The sequence below is a fragment of the Pantherophis guttatus genome, chromosome 10 (genome assembly GCF_059756535.1).
Source record: "Pantherophis guttatus breed Tessera chromosome 10, ASM5975653v1, whole genome shotgun sequence".
In the NCBI taxonomy this organism is placed as follows: Eukaryota; Metazoa; Chordata; class Lepidosauria; order Squamata; family Colubridae; genus Pantherophis; species Pantherophis guttatus.
The window spans coordinates 23,504,778-23,524,451 of NC_142072.1; the positions used below are offsets into that span (position 1 = coordinate 23,504,778).

Sequence of the window (19,674 nt, forward strand, 5' to 3'; positions counted from 1 at the left end):
GGATGTCATTTCTATGTTGTAGCACTGGTTAGTATAATGGAACTTGTCCTCTTGAAATTCAGTCAGCTCCTACCATACAAGGCCTTTAGAAGGTACCTAGAATTGTTTAAGATTTTGATTCTTAAATGATGCCATCTCTTTTTTTTTTTCTGGCTTGTTCTTTCTATGTTTTTTATTTTATATTTTTTTAACATTCCATGGCTCTGGAAAATTGTTTATTTAACATATTGTATCACGGCTGTTTTAATGGCAGTATTTTAACCTACTTAAGTATCTTGATTGTGGCAGGTAAAATAAAATAAAATATAAATCAATAAATAAATGGAAGCTTTCTGGATGACTGGACTAGTCACTCAATATAACTGGTCAAGCTGGCTATATGTCAACAGTAAAGAAGCAATCATCATTTTACTTAATTATTTATTCTGCTGTTTTTAAATGATTGCCCACTATAATCAAATAACTCTGAGAGGCTAACAAGGCCTGAAAACAAAAACATGCGTATAAAACAGTAAAAAACATCAGGTAAAAATTATCAACTCCTCAACCAATGCAGATGAAAACACAATTTGTCAAACAACACTGGATAGAAACAAGAAATACTTCTGACACATTTCATAGTGCTTGCTCCGATGAATTTTGACTTGGTACAAGGTTTGAATTTAATGTGAACATGTTCCCTTATTCTCTACTTTTGTTTTATAAGTGTTCAAGGGAACTTTTATAAGTTATAGACTAATGAATTGTATCATTACACTTCAAAAATAATGGTCTTTTCCCCCTTAAAGCGCTTCACTAAAAAACAATCCCAGTATATTTGTTAAAAATGCAATAGCTCAAAAACCGAGTGTAAGCATTTCTAGCTCCATTTTGGCTAAAAATAGAAGACAAGGATGAGGTTCAGCTAGGGATTGAGGGATCTGTTTGTAATGCCAGATGTCCTCATTTTAGAGAGGAAATAAAAAATAGCAAATGCCATGACCATATAGATTCCTATCCAGTAAGTTTCTATAATAATTTCAAACTTACCATGGCAAGTTTACACATCCAGTTACATCTCAGAATGAGATGTGAATTTTCTCTATGAAAGGTTTGATCCTCAGCAACTGAGAAGAATTTTAGTGATAAATTTTAGTATTTACAAGACAGGATATTTCACAAAGCAGACGAAATAACTACAGTGATATGAATTGAAATAATTAAAAAAAAAATCTTACAAGGTATGTACAATTCAACACTCAAGAAATATTAAAGCTGAAAGAAGGACACAGAACATAGAATATAGAATAATAGGGTTGGGGGGACCTTGGATGTCTTCTAGTCTAACCCCCTGCCCAAGCAGGAGACCCTATACCAATGATAGCGAACCTATGGCACGGGTGCTACAGGTGGCACATGGAGCCATATCGGTAGGCACGCGAGCATTGCCTTAGCTCAGGACCAGCGCGCATGCGTGCGCTGGCCATCTTATTTTCAGGCCTTCTGGGCCCACCAGAAATTGGGAAACAGGCTGTTTCTAGCCTCTGGAGGGCCTCCAGGGGGGTGGGGAAGGCCGTTTTTGCCCTCCCCAGGCTCCTAGAAAGGCTCTGGAGCCTGGGGAGGGCGAAAAATGCGCCTACCGGGCCCACCGTGCCATCATGTGCCAAAAGCAGGGGGAGTTCGGGGGGATGGGGTGCATTGAATTATGGGTGTGGGCACGTGCATGCACGGCCCCCTGCATCGCTTTCGGCACGCGATGGCAAAAAGGTTAGCCATCACTGCCCTATACCCTTCCGGACAAATGGCTGTCTGATCTCATCTTAAAAACCTCCAGTGATGGAGCACCCAGCTGGAAATGACTGGAGTCTCAAGAATTAACAGACAGGATCAAATTTTAGAGGTCTTGTTTGATTAGTTGATTAAGTGCCACAAAATTATTGTTAACTTTTAGGCACCCCATAGATCAGTGATGGCTAACCTTTTTCCGTTGTGTGCCAGAAGCGATGGGGAGGGGGGTTGTGCACACATGTGCCCACACCCGTAATTCTGTGCACCCCGTGCATGTGCATGTGACCACTCCCCCCGTTCCCCCCATTTTTTGGAGCCTGGGGAGGGCGAAAACAGCCTTCCCCACTTCCCTGGAGGCTTTCCAGAAGCAGGAAACAGCCTGTTTCCCTACTTCCGATGGGCCCAGAAGGCCCGAAAATCAGCTGGCACATGCCGGAGCTGAGTTCGCGTGCCCACCAATATGGCTACGTGTGCCACCTGTGGCACGCGTGCCATAAGTTTGGCATCACGGTCATAGATTGTTCTCTAAGACAATCTGCCTCTAACCTGATCCTTCAGCTCTTCCAATAACGCACTAATGGCTAGCATGACTATCCACTTTGCTCCTGTTGTATTCTTCTCTTTCCTTTCACCTTTCTCAGCATTACAGTCTTCCCCTGAGAGCTAGGTCTTCACATACTGTGTCTGAAATAGGTCTTGAGAGTCCAACGAAGATAATTAAACTTAAGATTCGGAAGTATCCCCAAAGATTCAAGAAAAGGAAATTAATATTGATGACCATTCCCTTAATGTGCAAGTTACAGCACCATCAGAGGGCATTTCATCCACCAGATAACCTCACAATGGGAACTTCCAGACGGAGCTAAGCAGTTTACTATATCATATTTACAGCAAAATAAGATCCCCTGAGTTCTCTGAGCCTGACTCAATTTTCTGGGTTAAAGGTTTCTACTCATTTTCTTTCTCTCAAATTGATGGTCCCACTGCCAGTTGATAAAACTTTGATAGAGTTGGAATCATGTTCCGTTCTCTGCGATTCCTACAGGGATGGAAAGAAAGCACACCATAATTGAAAGTGCAAAGTTCATGAACGTCTATCTCAGATTTATTGTGTTCTGTTCCATTTGTTTTTAAAACTATGTTCCTAGTTTTCTGTGGTTTCCAAATCCAGAAGATTGCTTGAAAAATCCCTAAATTAGGTATAATACATGGAGACACAGGAGAAAGAGTCCTATTGTGCAACTGTTATTCTGATCAAATCTAGATCCTTTCCATTCTTTCCACCGTTATGTCATTAATGTTATAAACAGACGTCTCTATGTCCCTTGTATCAAAGCTATTGCGATCCTAAAGTTTCCAGTCTTAACATGTTTTGTTGATGTTTTGCACAATCTCTAAAGCATTCATTCATTCATTCATTCATTCATTTATTCATTCATTTGTGTTATAAAGCTGATTTTTTTTGCCAAATGAAGAATGCTATGGGACTTTGATTTTGTGGTTGGTGGGATTTGGTAGTTCTGTGATTTCTTTTCTCTGATTAATCATAATCCAGTTCTCAGCAACATTTAGGTATCTCTGAAGTAGCCTATCTCTTGCACTGTATTACCTCCAGGTGTTTTCTTCACTTTCCACACTTTCCATTTGGAGAGTGGTCACGACTACCTGTTGATCACTGAAAATGGCAGCTTCAGTCAGCCACTGAAACAGCTCACTGGTTCCCACCTGCCTGCTCCTTTTAGCGCTGGTCTCTTTGGGAACTTCTCTGCTCAGATCCGCTTCATCTCGGACTTCTCCATTTCTTATGAAGGCTTCAACATCACTTTTTCAGGTAAGGGCTAGTACTTGGGAAGTAAGTACCGTATTTTTCAGAGTATAAGCTGCACTTTAGTTTTTGGGGAGGAAAATAAGGGGGTGGAATTCTGCTTTTGCCTACTAGGTATTCATCTGGCTAGCATCCTTAGCCTGGTCAGCTTCAGCACATTTTAGTTTGCTGGTTGTGAGAGGCTGAAAATGCGCGGAGGTGGCAATTGGCAGCAATGTGCTTTGGCGATCCCCGCAGCCTTGAATGGCTCTCAAACGGAGCATTTGGAAGCTGAAAACGCGAGGCACAGAGCCCAAAAATGCAAGCCATTGTTTGTGGCAATCTCTGAAGCCAGGAAGAGGATGCACGGGAGCTGAAGGGTGGGAGCCAGCGGGTGGGCAGGACTACATTTGGAGTATAAGACGCACCCAAATTTCCAGTGTCTTTTGGGGAGGGGGAAGTGCGTCTTATACTCTGAAAAATGTGGTAAATACCCTGGATGGGTCTTCTTTCATCACCAAGAAATGTCATGAGGCTCCAGACATTGGAGACAAGAAATGGACATCTTGGAGAGACATGTTCTAGATCAGTGATGGCTAACCTTTTTGCCATTGCGTGGCAGGAGGGAGGGGGCGGGGGAGTCACACATGTGCATGCCCACACCCATAATTCTATGCACCCCGCGCATGTCTGCACGACTCCCCCACACTCCCCTCACTCCTGGCACGCAATGTCTCGGTAGGCCCATTTTTCTCTCTCACCTGGCTCCAGAGCCTCTCTAGGAGTTTGGGGAGCGCAAAAATGGCCTCCCACCCGGAGGCCCCCTGGAGGCTGAAAACGGCCCATTTGCCAACTTCCGGTGGGACTGGAAGTTGGCAAATGGGCCGTTTTCAGCCTCAGGGGGGTGCGGGTGGGGAAGGCCGTTTTCGCCCTCCCCAGACTCCTAGAGAGGCCTTCCCTACCACCCCCCGAGGCCCTCCGGAGGCAGGAAACAGCTTGTTTCCCTACTTCTGGTGGGCCCAGAAGCCCCGAAAATCAGCTGGCTGGCATGCACATGCGTGCCGGAGCTGAGCTCACATGCCCACTGATATGGCTACGTGTGCCACCTGTGGCACACGTGCCATATGTTTGCCATTACGGTTCTAGATACTGAACACTTACTTTAGATAAAAAATAAACACTGACCAGTCCTTGACCCTCCTTGGTTAGTCAGTCATAAACCACTATAAATGTTGGACCTGCTCTTCTTACAGCCATTCTGTGACTGTAAGCCATGTGCTGTAGCAAAACTCCTTACACTTAAAAACTAAAGCAGAAATTTGAGACAGTGGGCAAACTTGACATTTTGACCACCTGGCTATCACAGTGGGTTTAGTCAGAAAGCAGCAAATAACCAGAAGGCAGACTAATGAGATTATTCCAGGCTCCTTGCTCTCAACTCTTAGCTTATTTTTGACTCTCCTCTCCCCATCAGCAAAGTGTTCTCGTAATTCTTTTAAAGAAATAAAGATGACCCTGAAGGCTCTGCCTTCCGTTGCAGCATTCCAACTTCATTTTAATTCTAACAACATTAGCATTTCAAAATATATTGTGTCATGTACAGCAGAGGATCTAATGCCGGAGCTAAGAAATAAAAAATTAGGGAAGCTGATAGGAAAAGATGGCTTCTGTGTTGACTGTTTACTCCAGGATGGGTAGTTTTAAATTATTATTATTATTATTATTATTTTATGAATGGGTAACAATTTGTTCCAATCTAGGGCATGTTTTACTATTTTTATTTTCTATCTTGGTTGGTAGCAAACCATAAGCAATTGCAGCCCTACCATCCTCAAAATGTGTATAATGGTCTGGTTTGTATAATGGTTAGCTGTTAAATTATTTGTTTGCCAGTTTTTTTGATGGTGATTGTAATATGTCATGAACCAGTGCTGATAAAATAACATTAAAAACTGATTCCAGGACCAGAAGATACATTTTTTTTTAAAAAAAAAAGTGCATTAAAAAAAATAATAGTGTCCACTGACAGACAGACAGACAGACAGACCAGGGGTGAAATCCAACAGGTTCTGACAGGTTCTGGAGAACCGGTAGAGGAAATTTTGAGCAGTTTGGAGAACCGGCAAATACTACCTCTGGCTGGCCCCAGAGTGGCGTGGGAATGGAGATTTTGCAATATCCTTCCCCTGGAGTGATTCCCTGGATGGGAATGGAGATTTTGCTGTATCCTTCCCCTGCCACGCCCACCAAGCCACACCACGCTCACCACTGAGACAGACAGACAGACACACAGACACACAGACACACACACCAGTGAGTGAAAAGCCAGTAACTCAGCTAAAATTTACTTCTGGCTAAAAATAGAGGAGGCATTTTTCCAGTGGGATCTGCATTGGCACATTAATATGGAGGAATTAGCACTGCAAAGACATAGTTTTATTTCTAGCTAAAACCAAGAGTCAGCAATGTTAGCAGAGTTAAAGGAGAGGTAGGAGAAGAATTGCTCACTAAGAGAGTATCTACTATTTGCACATAGAAGATACATTCATCAAGAATCATAAGGTACAACACTTATTGATAGTCATAGGGAAACATTAAATACAAATTGTAAGTATACAAAGTACAGGGTTACAGTCATAGAGTCATAAGTGAGAGGAGGTGGGTGATGGGAACGATGAGAAGATTAATAGTAATGCAGACTTAGTGAATAGTTTGACAGTGTTGAAGGAATTATTTGTTTAGCAGAGTGATGGCGTTCAGGAAAAAACTGCCCTTGTGTCTAGTTGTTCTGGTGCGCAGTGCTCTATAGAGTCGTTTTGAGGGTAGGAGTTGAAACAGATTTTTCTTTCATCAGAGTGGATCACAACCAGGTCCTCTCCAGCCCCACCCCACCAAATAAAAATGCTGAATAATTATCAAGGCTTTCTCAAGGCAGATTGTCACGTGCATAGAAGATCAATATTGTATGGTCAAGAAAAAGGTTGCAACTTTCCAGATCTATCTATCTATCTATCTATCTATCTATCTATCTATCTATCTATCTATCTATCTATCTATCTATCATCTATCTATCTATCTATCATCTATCTATCATCTATCTATCATCTATCTATCTATCTATCTATCTATCTATCAATCTATCTATCTATCAATCTATCTATCATCTATCTATCTATCTATCTATCTATCTATCTATCTATCTACAGTATCATCTCTCTCTCTCATCTTCCTATCTTCCTATCATCTATCTACCTATCTACCTATTTTCTACTTATCTATCTATCTATCTGTCTGTGTCTGTCTGTCTATCTTTATCTTTATTCAAATTTCTATACCGCCCTTTTCCTTTCGGACTCAGGGCGGTGAACAGCCAAAAAATAAAACATTTTATATACAAAAGTTAAAATAAATTTAAAATAATTAAATAAATTTGGCCCATTAATTTAAAACATTCCAATTAAAACCATATCAAAATTATTTAAAACCAATCATAAAATCAGGACAGCCTGGCTAACTGAAAAAAATAGGTTTTGAGAGCCCGACGAAAAGTCCGGAGGTCTAGGATCACTCGTATCTCTGGGGGTAGATTGTTCCAGAGGGTGGGTGCTACCACAGAGAAGGCTCTCCCCCTGGGGGTCACCAGCCAACATTGCCTGGCCGACGGCACCCTGAGGAGGCCCTCTCTGTGGGAGCGAACTGGCCGGTGGGAGGCAATTGGTGGCAGGAGGCGGTCCCGTAGATACCCCGGCCCTAAGCCATGGAGCGCTTTAAAGGTGATCACCAACATCTTGAACCAGCACCAACACCAACACCATCCATCCATCCATCCATCCATCCATCCATCCATCCATCCATCCATCCATCCATCCATCTATCTATCTATCTATCTATCTATCTATCTATCTATCTATCTATCTATCTATCTATCTCATCTATCTATCTATCTATCTATCTATCTATCTATCTATCTATCTATCTATCTATCTATCTATCTATCTACAGTATCTATCTATCTATCTATCTATCTATCTATCTATCATCTATCTGTCTATCTGTCTGTCTGTTTATTTAATTTATAGGCTGCCCATCTTACCTTAAAGTAATCATGGGTAGCTTACAATCATAAAAAATAAAACTATATATAAATTAAAAACATAAATAAGTTAATCCAAAATCCTATGGCCCGATTAAAAGATGGGGAGGGTGGGAGCAAGAAGCGGGGGGGGAGGTGGAAAGTTATTAATGTCAAGGAGGGAAAGAGATAGAGAAATTTTCATTTCTATGAATTGTATTTAAAGGTGTAAGTTTTCTATTTTGGGGGTAATGCCCCAGTGGTGGCTTGTGTTTCTCTACCCATCAGACTATGACTTAGAACCTTGTGATGAGCCCGAAGTGCCAATCTACAGCATCCGCAAAGGTCTTCAGTTTGGCGTGGGGGACATCTTGACTTTCTCCTGCTTCCCTGGGTACCGACTGGAAGGGGTCTCCAGCATTACTTGCCTGGGCGGTAGACGGCGTGTGTGGAGTTCGCCACTGCCAAGGTGTGTTGGTAGGTGGTCACCTGCTTTAATTTTGCTTGGGCAGTCTAGTGTATCAGAACATACCCTGGGCAAGCTCTTTAGCCTTTCTTGTTTTTGGTCTGTAGAAAGCATTAGGAGATGGAAAAGGCTGAGTTGAATAAACAAGACCAGGAGCCTGGAATTGCTGGTCTTATGATATATTTTGCACTGTCCATGTGCTTGATCATCCTTTGACCTTAGAGACATGAAAAAAATAATAATAATCAAAGCCAAGTACTGAAGTCATGGAGTACAGGCACCATTACATCTGCACAAACATCTAGGTTACCCTTCATTATCACAATTTGCAAATTAGATTTAACAAGCACCCAGTTATTAATTTTAGGTAACCCCAGCGGTGGAAATTTAAATTAATAGTTGGGAATCTATTAAATCTGGTCTGCAGATCTTAATTTGTGCTAACGCTGATTAATCAAGTTGACAGGGAATCCCCATGCCATGGATAATGTTAAAAAAGAAAGGGAGGGGAGTGAACCAGGTGCAAATCTGTAGAGTAATCCCAGATTCCAAATAATATATGACTGTGCCATGTTTAGCTCACATAAAAATGGAATTCACATAGTGCATTGAGGCATGGTCCATTGTAACTATAGTCTGTTGAAGAAAGCAGAAAACTAAGTTCTCATACAGTGCTAAGAGATACATTGTGATAATCCTTCATAAAGGACAGAATCAGCTGAGAGATTCTAGGCCAGTCATCTTCCCTCCAGCCAACCTACCACCTGAGGTGGCTTTTGTTCAGAACGTAGAAGAAGAGAACATTATGTATACCATTTTGAGTACAAAAGTAAAGATAGGATCTAAATCTAATAAATAATATATGCACATTCTTTCTCTAAATTGCAAACAAGCCCACAACTTGATTCTGTTGTTTGTGACTCCAAACCGTAAAAAAATAGATTTAATTTGGGAAAAATTATGAGATTGAAACCAAAAAATCCATCTCCAAATGGTTCCTGGGTATACCGGGACATACATTTTTAACTGTAGAAGTGTGGTGTGCTGCAGAGAAGCACAACACACAAAAGATCAAGCAGTAGAGATTCTCCTAACATCAGGAAGCCAGGTTCTTCTAATCAAAATTAAAACCAAATTTCTTTGGTGATAGTCTAGACTTAGAATTATGGGGAATTGCTGCTTGCTGCTGCAGAGAACAGTGCAACTTTCTCATGAGTATGAGCTATAATTAACATATATGAGGCAGAGGCAAGAAGGGAGTGGTCAAAAAAAGTCAAAATCCCATCCCTTTTTATATCTATCACAACACTCTTGCACTCTCTCCTTCAATAGCGCTGTGGACACCCCTGCAGAGGGAGGATTTTTAAGGAATTATTTTCAGATTTTGCTTTTTACACTAGCAATATTTTTCAGACAAATGAAGTGATGTTATTTCCAGCCATAAAAGAATGAGAAAAATCTCACTTGCAGTTGCAGTGAGGCAGGAGTGCTCTGGAGGCTGCAAAAATGGCCTTGGCAGCTGTCGGTTATACTATTACTAGCCTGGGTGGAAGTTTTGCTCCATTGGGATTGCTTTTATTTCTCACCAGGCTCAAGGTTGACTCAGCCTTCCATCTTTCCAAGGTGGGTAAAATGAGGACCCAGATTGTTGGGGGCAAAAGGCTGACTCTGTAAACTGCTTAGAGAGGGCTGTAAAGCATTGTGAAGCAGTATAGAAGTCTAAGTGCCTCCCTCCCAGTGGTTAGAATGCAGTATTGCAGGCTAACTCTGCTCACTGCCAGGAGTTTGATCCTGACCGACTGGCTCAAGATTGACTCAGCCTTCCATCCTTCCAAGGTGGGTAAAATGAGGAGCCAGATTGTTGGGGGCAATAGACTGACTGTAAACTGCTTAGAGAGGGCTGTAAAAGCACTATGAAACGGTATATATTAGCCATTAGCTATGGCTAATACTTGCCCTCATCAAGATGTTGAACTTGATGTTTTAAATGCTGCTTACTGAATTATAGATGTCCAGGTTTCTTGTGTCATATACCAACTTGGCTTCATTGTCTGGGGATTGGCAGTATGGCTGGGTTGTCTTCTACTTTAAGATCTCATGGAAGGAAACAACAACCTGGAGAAGTTTAGCTGTGTTCAGCTCCATAGCATAGTTAAAAGGTGCAGAACTAAGATAAAACAGTAGGATTGGTTCAGGGTACAGGGATATATTTACTTATATAGTAAACCTACATGCTGCCCATCTCACTTAGAGATGACTCTAGGTGGCTTATAATATAATTGTGTAGGAGAGCAGCACCATCGTTATCTAACCAGTTTGATAATAGAGCAGGAAAATGTGGCAATTTGGATGTAGTAGTAGACTATATTATGGTGTCCAAATGCAGGACACATGAGTCCTGAATGACTTGCAGGATGGTTCTTTATTTTTGTAATCCAATGTTTAGTTTTTAGTCTAGCACAGTGTTTCTCAACCTTGGAAGCTTGAAGATGGGTGGACTTCAATTCCCAGAATCCCCCAGCCAGTGCTGCTGGCTGGGGGATTCTGGGAGTTGAAGTCCACCCATCTTCAAGCTACCAAGGTTGAGAAACACTGGTCTAGTGCTAGTTTAGGTAAAATTCCACGTGTAAGAAGGGAAACACAATAGGCCCACATCAGTGTTTACCCAGACAGTATCCTTTTTATATCACTTGTAATCCGTTAACAGTCAATCCTTCTGCCTCTTTCTCTATAGCGGAATGTGGTTCTTCTGTGACTGGGACTCAAGGTGTCCTCTTATCTCCAAATTATCCCCTAAACTACAACCACCACCACGAATGTATCTATTCCATCCAGACACAGCCAGGAAAAGGAATTCAGCTTAAAGCCAGGGCATTCAGCTTGGAAACTGGAGATGTCCTCAAGGTAAATGACTAATTGTCTGGTGGATTAAAATGAGATTTAATGAATAGTTAAGCAAAAAGCATAACAAGAACGTAAGAACCAATGCACTTCAAAGCTGATCAGTCACAGACCAAATCTGCAACCCTACCAGTTTGCATTTCCAAAACATTTTCAATTTTCTAGTGGAAAATTGCACCACTCCTTTTTTGGCAGAAAAGGCTATTGAACTTAGGGGGAGAAATGTTTCATAGACTGTAGCAGCTGGAGGCCTTGAATTTCTCTCTTATTCTATAAACTGAAAGAGCCATCTTTTCCCCCTTCAACTTCTCAGGGTCTTTTTTCTTGAAAATATATGGGGAAAGTCTATTTTGCATGGGGTTGTACTTTCTCAGAAAAAGTTGACCTGTAATTTTGGGAATGTTCCTAGACTCCCAACTGCTTCCAGAACTTCTGAACAGTGTTGCTTTCCCCAAGTCTTTTGGTGGCTTTCTATATTATCAATATAGATAATACAAAAAGCAACTTAGAACTAAGGAGAAATTTCCTGACAGTTAGAACAATTAATCAGTGGAACATGCTCCAACACTGGAAGTTTTTAAGAAGATGTTGGATAACCATTTGTCTGAAGTGGTGTAGGGTTTCCTCCCTGGGCAGGGGGTTGGACTAGAAGACCTCCAAGGTCCCTTCCAACTCTGTTATTCTATTCTAATAATGGTAGCCTTCTGAACTGTCTAACAGAACTGGGTCTTGAAGACATTGAGGTATTATGCTACTGGTCGGTTCTATCAGATTGTGACCAGTTGCTGAGGTCGATTGTTTAACCTCTAGGCTTAGAGTTATGGAGTCCCATATTACACCACTGGGCGGGGTCTTTGGAGTAGAGTGTCTTAAATAGTGTTGGGTTTCAAATTTTTTTACTACCAGTTCTGTGGGAGTGGCTTGGTGGGAGTGACATGGCTTGGTGGGCGTGGCAGTGGAAGGATACTATAAAATCTCCATTCCCGCCCCACTCCAGGGGAATGTTACTGCAAAATCCCCATTTCCTCCCCATCAGCTGGGACTTGAGAGGCAGAGAATAGATGGGGGCGGGGCCAGTCAGAATTTTTACTACCGGTTCTCCGAACTACTGAAAATTTCTGCTACCGGTTCTCCAGAACTGGTCAGAACCTGCTGAAACCCACCTCTGGTTCAAGCCCATAACATGCATGGCAGAATGAGCTCCCATCATTTGCTACTAGCTCCCACCAGGGGTGAAATCTACTTACTTTCCCTATCGGTTCAGAAATGCATGTGCTGCACGCATGTGCATCACATGCAGACCCTCTGCACATGAGCAAACTCTTGAGTTCAGAAAACTGGATAAAATAATAAAATAAAGCACTGTCTAATTAATCAGGAAACTAATAAAAACACTTTTAATGTCATTTTAACGGAAATGCATATAAATAATGAAGCTGAAGGACACTCTTTTAAAAGAGGTCATCTTCTTTTAACCTTTCATTTGTATGAAAAGCCGGCAGAAGAGAGCACTTATGGTGGCAATTTATATAATAGTTTCATTCTGATTTTGGAGTTGATAGCTGTGAAATGCATTAGGATTTTCTCTCCAGTTTTTAAAATTTTATTTTATAGTTACTGTAATTGTATGCTAACTTGGACCATAAAGTAATATTGATTGATTGATTGAGATAATATACAAATCAACACTGATATAATTGTTCAATTCAAATCATTGGATGAATTTTGCTTACTAAATACAGTAATTATTTTTTGAGATACTATTTAGAGGGGGAGATAGTGGCAACCGTGATTTACTCCTCCAACACCTGCATTGATATAGTCATCTACCAGCTTTATACTGCCAATCAAACCTCTCAGATACATTCTGGGAAATCTAAATGGGTGGCTACTGTGGGTATGCAGAACATTTTAAATATAAGGGTAACATGCTCATTTTGAGAAGAAGAGGGCTGTTTTAGGACACTGGGGTGGAATTTTGAGCTCAAAACTAAGTTGTTGGAAGTTTCACAATGATCCAGGGAAACAACTTCATGTTTTGAGAGACCAGCTCAACTGTACTGTAACATTGCAGGAATACAGATGTTTTGAATGCAAGGCTGTAGGAGAAGAGCAGGCAGACCTGGGGGCAAAGTTAAATGCATCACCAATTTAGAGTCCTTGTGTTGCCATAAGAGATCCTGGTCCAACCCCTCCTGAATTCTGGCACCAATTTAGTGTTGAACTTCACTTGAACAGGTTCATGTGTATAGGCTTGAATAACTTGTTTATACTGCAACCTAATGGGTAGTCCTAGTTCTTTGAGTTTGACAAAGGCATTTTGATATTTTTCATACCCTAATGAATAGAATAGAATAGAATAGAATAGAATAGAATAGAATAGAATAGAATAGAATAGAATAGAATAGAATAGAATAGAATAGAATAGAATAGAATAGAATGGCAGATCTTCATTTTTGCTGCCTGGATAGATAATGTGGGAATGAGAAAATGCAAACCAGCCTTCACAGACGAATCCCAGAAAGCAAGGATGAATGAAGTGTCTGAAGGCATTGTTTCAGAAGATGCCTCCTTCTGAGTCAGGCCAGCACTTGGCTATAGACAGGCTTCAATCTTCACCCAACCAGCAGCCTTTCCCAATCTGGTGCTCTTCAGGTGAAATACCTGTCATTTCCAAATAACATCGGCAATCTCCCGGGAGTTCTGGGGGATGTAGTCCAAACAGATCTGGAGGATACCAGGTTGGGAAAGCTAACTTCTGCCCTTTCTTAGGCCTGGTAATGATGGGCCCATGAATAGAAGAGAAGAGAAGAGAAGAGAAAAGAGAAGAGAAGAGAAGAGAAGAGAAGAGAAGAGAACAGAACAGAACAGAACAGAACAGAACAGAACAGAACAGAACAGAATTTTTTACTGGCCAAGTGTGATTGGACACACAAGGAATTTGTCTTGGTGCATATGCTCTCAGTATACATAAAAAGAAATGATACATTTGTCAAGAATCATAAGGTACAACACTTAATGATAGTCATAGGGTACAAATAAGCAATCAGGAAACAATATCAATGTAAATATGTAAGGATACAAGCAACAAAATTACAGTCATACAGTCATAAGTGGAAGGAGATGAGTGGTGGGAACGATGAGAAGATTAATAGTAGTGCAGACTTAGTAAATAGCTTGACAGTGTTGAGGGAATTATTTGTTTAGCAGAGTGATGGCATTCAGGAAAAAACTGTCCTTGTGTCTACCAATGCAACATGTCCTCCCTCTTCAAAAGAAAAGCCAACACTGTTTTCATGTCCCAGCACTCAGGCCAAAGACATGGGACAATGAGGAATGTTCCACCCATCGCCGGGGTGCAGGATCAGCAGATGGGCAGAGATAAGGGAATCCATCTTCATATTTGTTTCCTCCTCTTTTCCAAGATTTATGATGGCAACAATAACTCGGCTCGTCTGCTGGGCTCCTTCAGCCATGCAGAGATGTTGGGTCTCAATGTCAACAGCACTTCCAGCTCGATGTGGCTTGAATTCATCACGGATGGAAATGGCACAAATCAAGGTTTTGAGCTGCAGTTTTCTAGTAAGTATGGAGGCTGCCAACCCTGCAGCTGGAGAAAAAGTGTCAGGGCAGTGTTAGAATCTCTGTACTGCTCCCTACCGAGAAGCTCTATTTGGAACCAAACATTTAAGAAAAAAATAGTTTGCCAAGTAAGGGTGTCTAGATGGAAGCCAAGCTAATGCCAGATCTTTTGATGATATATTTTTTTTTTTTAATACCTAAATATTCAAAAGGAAACTATTTATACCTGCTTCGTGTAAGAGCACATTTTTCTTTACAAGTTGTCTGTGTAAATATCATTGTGTTCATCTTCACACACTTCCCCATCTTTCTATGTCTACTGTTCTACTCATATCAGGTTAATAAGACCTCTTTTGAAAAATTACAGATCACTGCCTCCACTGATGCAGTGGCTCAGTGGCTAAGAAGCTGAGCTTGTCGATCAAAAGGTCGGCAGTTCAGCGATTTGAGTCCCTAGTGCCGTGTAACAGGGTGAGCTCCTGTTACTTGTCCCAGCTTCTGCCAATTTAGCAGTTCGAAAGCACGTAAAAAATGCAAGTAGAAAAATAGGGACCACCTTTGGTGGGAAGGTAACAGCGCTCCGTGCGCCTTTGGCGTTGAGTCATGCCAGCCACATGACCACAGAGACATCTTCAGACAGCGCTGGCTCTTTGGCTTTGAAACGGAGATGAGCACCACCCCCTAGAGTTGGGAACAACTAGCACATATGTTCGAGGGGAACCTTTACCTTTACCTTACCTCCACTAAATAAGCTAACAAGAAACAGCCTTCGGTACATCTATTTCCAACCAATCCGTCAGATTGATCCATAAGGTTCAGAATCAGCAAATAACAAGCCTGTTTCAAAGAGGAATCTGTTCCTTGCTATTTCGCAGCATTTTTCTCCGGCTTCTTAAATAGCTCCAGTTCCTTGGGTCTTTTCCATTAGATGCTTCATCTTAGTCCTAGTACCTTAGAAAGACCACAAGGTTGCATGTTCTTGGATGCCTTTTCTCTGACTACATCCTGAAAGTTTCTAAAAGTGTTTCATCAGCCGTTGACAGTTTTTGCTAATGCAACCGCTGAGACAAGGCTGGGATTTCTTTCTAACCAATTGCCTTTATTCCTGATTTCAGGTTTTGATTTAATCAAATGTGAGAACCCTGGTATCCCACAATTTGGCTACAAAGTCCACGATGAGGGACATTTTGCAGGGAGTTCCGTCTCTTTCAGTTGTGATCCTGGCTACACATTACGCGGAAGCCGTGTGCTTACTTGCTTGACTGGAGAGCGAAGATCCTGGGACCAGCCTCTCCCCACCTGCGTAGGTATGACTCCTCCCTCTGGTGTGGTAATCACTCCCCAGATATTTGGCATAGCTGCTAAGGGGATGGCAGATCGGTTGATTTAGCTATGCAATTTTATGTCCCAAAGCCACCCATAGTTCTTGGAATCTTCAGGAAAAGCATTGGAATGTTCCTACTAAATTGAAATTTTAATGTGATAAAATTGTTAAATAATTGAATGCATAGCTGAGATGTTATTGGAATGTAAGTTCAGAGTTGCAGGAAGGAGGAGCTTTTTCCCAGAAGGCGAATAGAATAGAATAGAATAGAATAGAATAGAATAGAATAGAATAGAATAGAATAGAATAGAATAGAATAGAATAGAATAGAATAGAATAACAGATTTGGAAGGGGACCTAGGAGGTCTTCTAGTCCAACCCCCTGCTTAGGCAGGAAACCCTACACCACTTCTGACAAATGGTTATCCAACTTCTTCTTAAAAACTTCCAGTGTTGGAGCATTCATAACTTCTGGAGGCAAGTTGTTCCACTGGTTAATTGTTCTAATGGTCAGGAAATTTGTCCTAAGTTCTAACTTGCTTCTCTCCTTAATTAGTTTCCACCCATTGCTTCTTGTTCTACCCTCAGGTGCTTTGGAGAATAGCTTGACTCCCTCTTCTTTGTGGCAGCCGCTGAGATATTGGAAGACTGCTATCATGTCTCCCCTAGTCCTTCTTTTCACTAGACTAGACATACCCAGTTCCTGCAACTGTTCTTCATATGTTTTAGCCTCCAGGTCCCTAAACCTCCACTGCAAAAAGACAGCGGAGCTTAGAATGTCTGGTACCCAGGAAGAGAGCAAGGTTGGACCCTCCCTAGCAATTTGCAAAATATATTTGTAGTTATTGCAAGTAATTGTTTGTAGGAGAACAACAATAAATGAACCGCATGTGATTCTTGGTGCCTGGCAAATACAGTTCTAATCTGAAGGCTGCTTGGGATGAATTAGGGGCACAGAGTACCACCTTTACAAATGGATCGGATCAATGGCAGGATTACTGCAGAAGATTATCTATCAACCCTTTTCACCTGTCCAAATGCGTACAATAGCTTTAATTCCTACTATTTCCTTTCCAGCATTCATACTACTGTTTTTTCCAATAACCTACAGGCTAATGAGTCAATCAATACAAGATGCAGTTTGTTTCCTCTCTTTTAGTACGCATCAGGGGCACAAATCAAGCCTTCCTTTTGTCACCATGTCATGTTTTCTCACCGTTTGGCAATGAATGAGCATCGAGAATTGTCTAGCCACTTCTTGGTTTCTAGCGCTGCTTTCAGAATTTTGTCTGGAGTGGAATTTCAACCTTCTGTTACTTGGCTGTCTGAATAAGTCAGTGTTTCCCAACCTTAGCTATTTTAAGTTGTGTGGACTTCAACTCCCAGAATACTGGCTGGAATATTCTGGGAGTTAAAGTCCACATGTCTTAAAATGGCTGAGGTTGGGAAATACTGGAATAGGTGTAGTTAAATGTCTATGGAGATTCTCAGTCACTCAGATCATGGTTGTCCCAAAAGTGCTTTTTCAAGAGGCAATTGGACATTCTGGGTTTTATTTGGGTTTTTTTGGAAGATATTTCGCTTCTCATCCAAGAAGCTTCTTCAGCTCTGAACTGAAGTAGCTTTTTGGATGAGAAGCGAAACGCCTTCAAAGAAAAAACCAGAAAGTCCAGTTGCCTCTTGAAAAAGCACTTTTCGGACTAAAATAGGTGATCGTGGTGTGAGCCAATATATTCAGACCTCTTTAGAATAGGGATGTCAAACTCATGTTTTTACGGCGGCGTCACATGATGTATCGGGACTCTTTCCCCCTTTGCTAAACTTGACATGGGCATGGCCAGCACCTGATGCATCCGGCCTGCGGGCCAGGAGTTTGACAGCCCTGCTTTAGAAGGTGCCATTTTGGTACATCCCACTTTAGTATAGCTGGAGTGACATTTTTTGGGGGGGGGATGGGGGGGTGAAATGGGGATGTTCTTAAGTTTCTGAAGTCATTCTGTTTTAAACAAAAACAACAACAAAAAAAATAGTTTCCTTCCCCACTTAGCATGCATCTTGCATTAGCATGTTATCTAATGAATTCTGGGAGTTGAAGTTTACAAATCTTAAAGTTGCAAAGAATTTATTTATTGTATAGCACCAAGGTTGAGAAACATTGCATTAGATCTTTAACAGTTAAGGATGCTGTGCAAATTCAGCCAAATCTGCTTCTGGGCTTACTTTGATGGGCTCCCCTCCCTCATCTCTGTATGTACACTAATCTGACACTTTTCAAGAGTGTGAAAGCACAACACACATCAACCCCAAGTAGTTTGGTCAAAGGAAATTATGAATCAGTAGTTCTAATATATGGTGAGTGTACCCAAATGATAATAGCTGTTGGATATTCTTTTTTTAAAAAAAATAGTTTTTATTAGGTATTTTACATTTTAAAATCAAAACCACAATATCAGAAGAAATACAAAAGGGAAAAAGAAGAACATACACATATATCAAATGCTAAAATACAAAACTAACAACATTTATATACAATTTTACAACTTTCTGCATCAACATTTGTCTTTACGTTTAAATTCCATCTTCCTAATCCTTCTCTTATTTTTGAATGCCCATAATTAACATTTTTGTAAGCAGAATTGATACATATATTTATATCCAGTGTATTAATACTGAATTTCAGTTTATATTCTTATTTCTTAATTTGATTTCTATTTTCTAGCCAGGTATAAAACCTGTTCCACACTTTGTAATAGTCCGAGTCATCTCTTTCTTTGATCTCCATTGTTAATTTATCCATTTTGGCGCATTCAAGGATCTTTTTAATTATTATTTAATAATAATTAAAAAGCTGTTGGATATAAATTTTTACTACAATATAAAATGGAAGAAGAGATAGTGAAGAATACAATGATTAAATGGGCGCAAAATTTTAATTATACAATAGATTTGGAGAAATGGGAAACAATGTGGCAAGTGAATGCAAAATTAACACTATCGGCGGCATACAAGGAAAATCAGCTGAAGATGTTTTACCGATGGCATTTGTCACCGACAAGACTTGCAAAAGTGCAACATGTTGGAAATGTAAGAAATCCCAAGGAACGTATTACCATTTATGGTAGACGTGTCCGGCAGCAAAAAAATTTTGGGAAAATATTGAGAAATGGATAGAACAAATAACAGAACAACGAATAGAAAGGAAGCCAGAAACATTCTTGTTAGGAATTTTTACAAAACCATATTCCAAAGAAATAAAATATTTGATGCAGCAGCACGAATAGCATATGCAAAAAATTGGAAACTGGAAAGAACTCCAACGGAGGAAGAATTGATAGATAAGATTTTAGAATGCGCTGAGATGGACAGATCAACAAAAGAAATTAAGGAAAAGGAAGAGACAGACTATTATAGAATATGGAATAAATGGTATAATTGGTTTAAGATTAAAAATAAAGAGTAATAACTATAAGGAGAGAAGATTAGAAGTACATAATATATATGTGTGTGTGTAAAACAAATGTATGGAGTGGAATAAAAATGTATATAACATGAATGTAGAAATGTATAATATTAAAGATATAATTAAAATATAGAGATTTCTATGGGGGGAGGGAAAAAAAGGATAATGGGGGAAAAAAGAAGAAGTAAGAAATGAAGACATAGGGGAAGAAAAACAAAGTAACAGATGGTAGACCACGATGAAACAATGCTTAAAAATGATAAGATATCTATATGTTGTATGTTGTGTAAATGTCATA

General features: G+C 40.5%; 1 protein-coding gene across 2 annotated transcripts in view; it reads left to right on the forward strand.

Moving 5' to 3' along the window:
• CSMD2 (CUB and Sushi multiple domains 2) overlaps positions 1 to 19,674 on the forward strand; it is an 822,245-nt gene that overhangs the window by 599,908 nt on the left and 202,663 nt on the right. For both annotated transcript variants that reach the window (XM_034413370.3, XM_034413371.3), the window contains 5 exons: positions 3,383 to 3,598; positions 7,932 to 8,120; positions 10,844 to 11,013; positions 14,436 to 14,592; positions 15,708 to 15,899. In XM_034413370.3, coding sequence (XP_034269261.2) covers positions 3,383 to 3,598; positions 7,932 to 8,120; positions 10,844 to 11,013; positions 14,436 to 14,592; positions 15,708 to 15,899 — 924 coding nt within the window. The remainder of the gene's footprint in view (positions 1 to 3,382; positions 3,599 to 7,931; positions 8,121 to 10,843; positions 11,014 to 14,435; positions 14,593 to 15,707; positions 15,900 to 19,674) is intronic.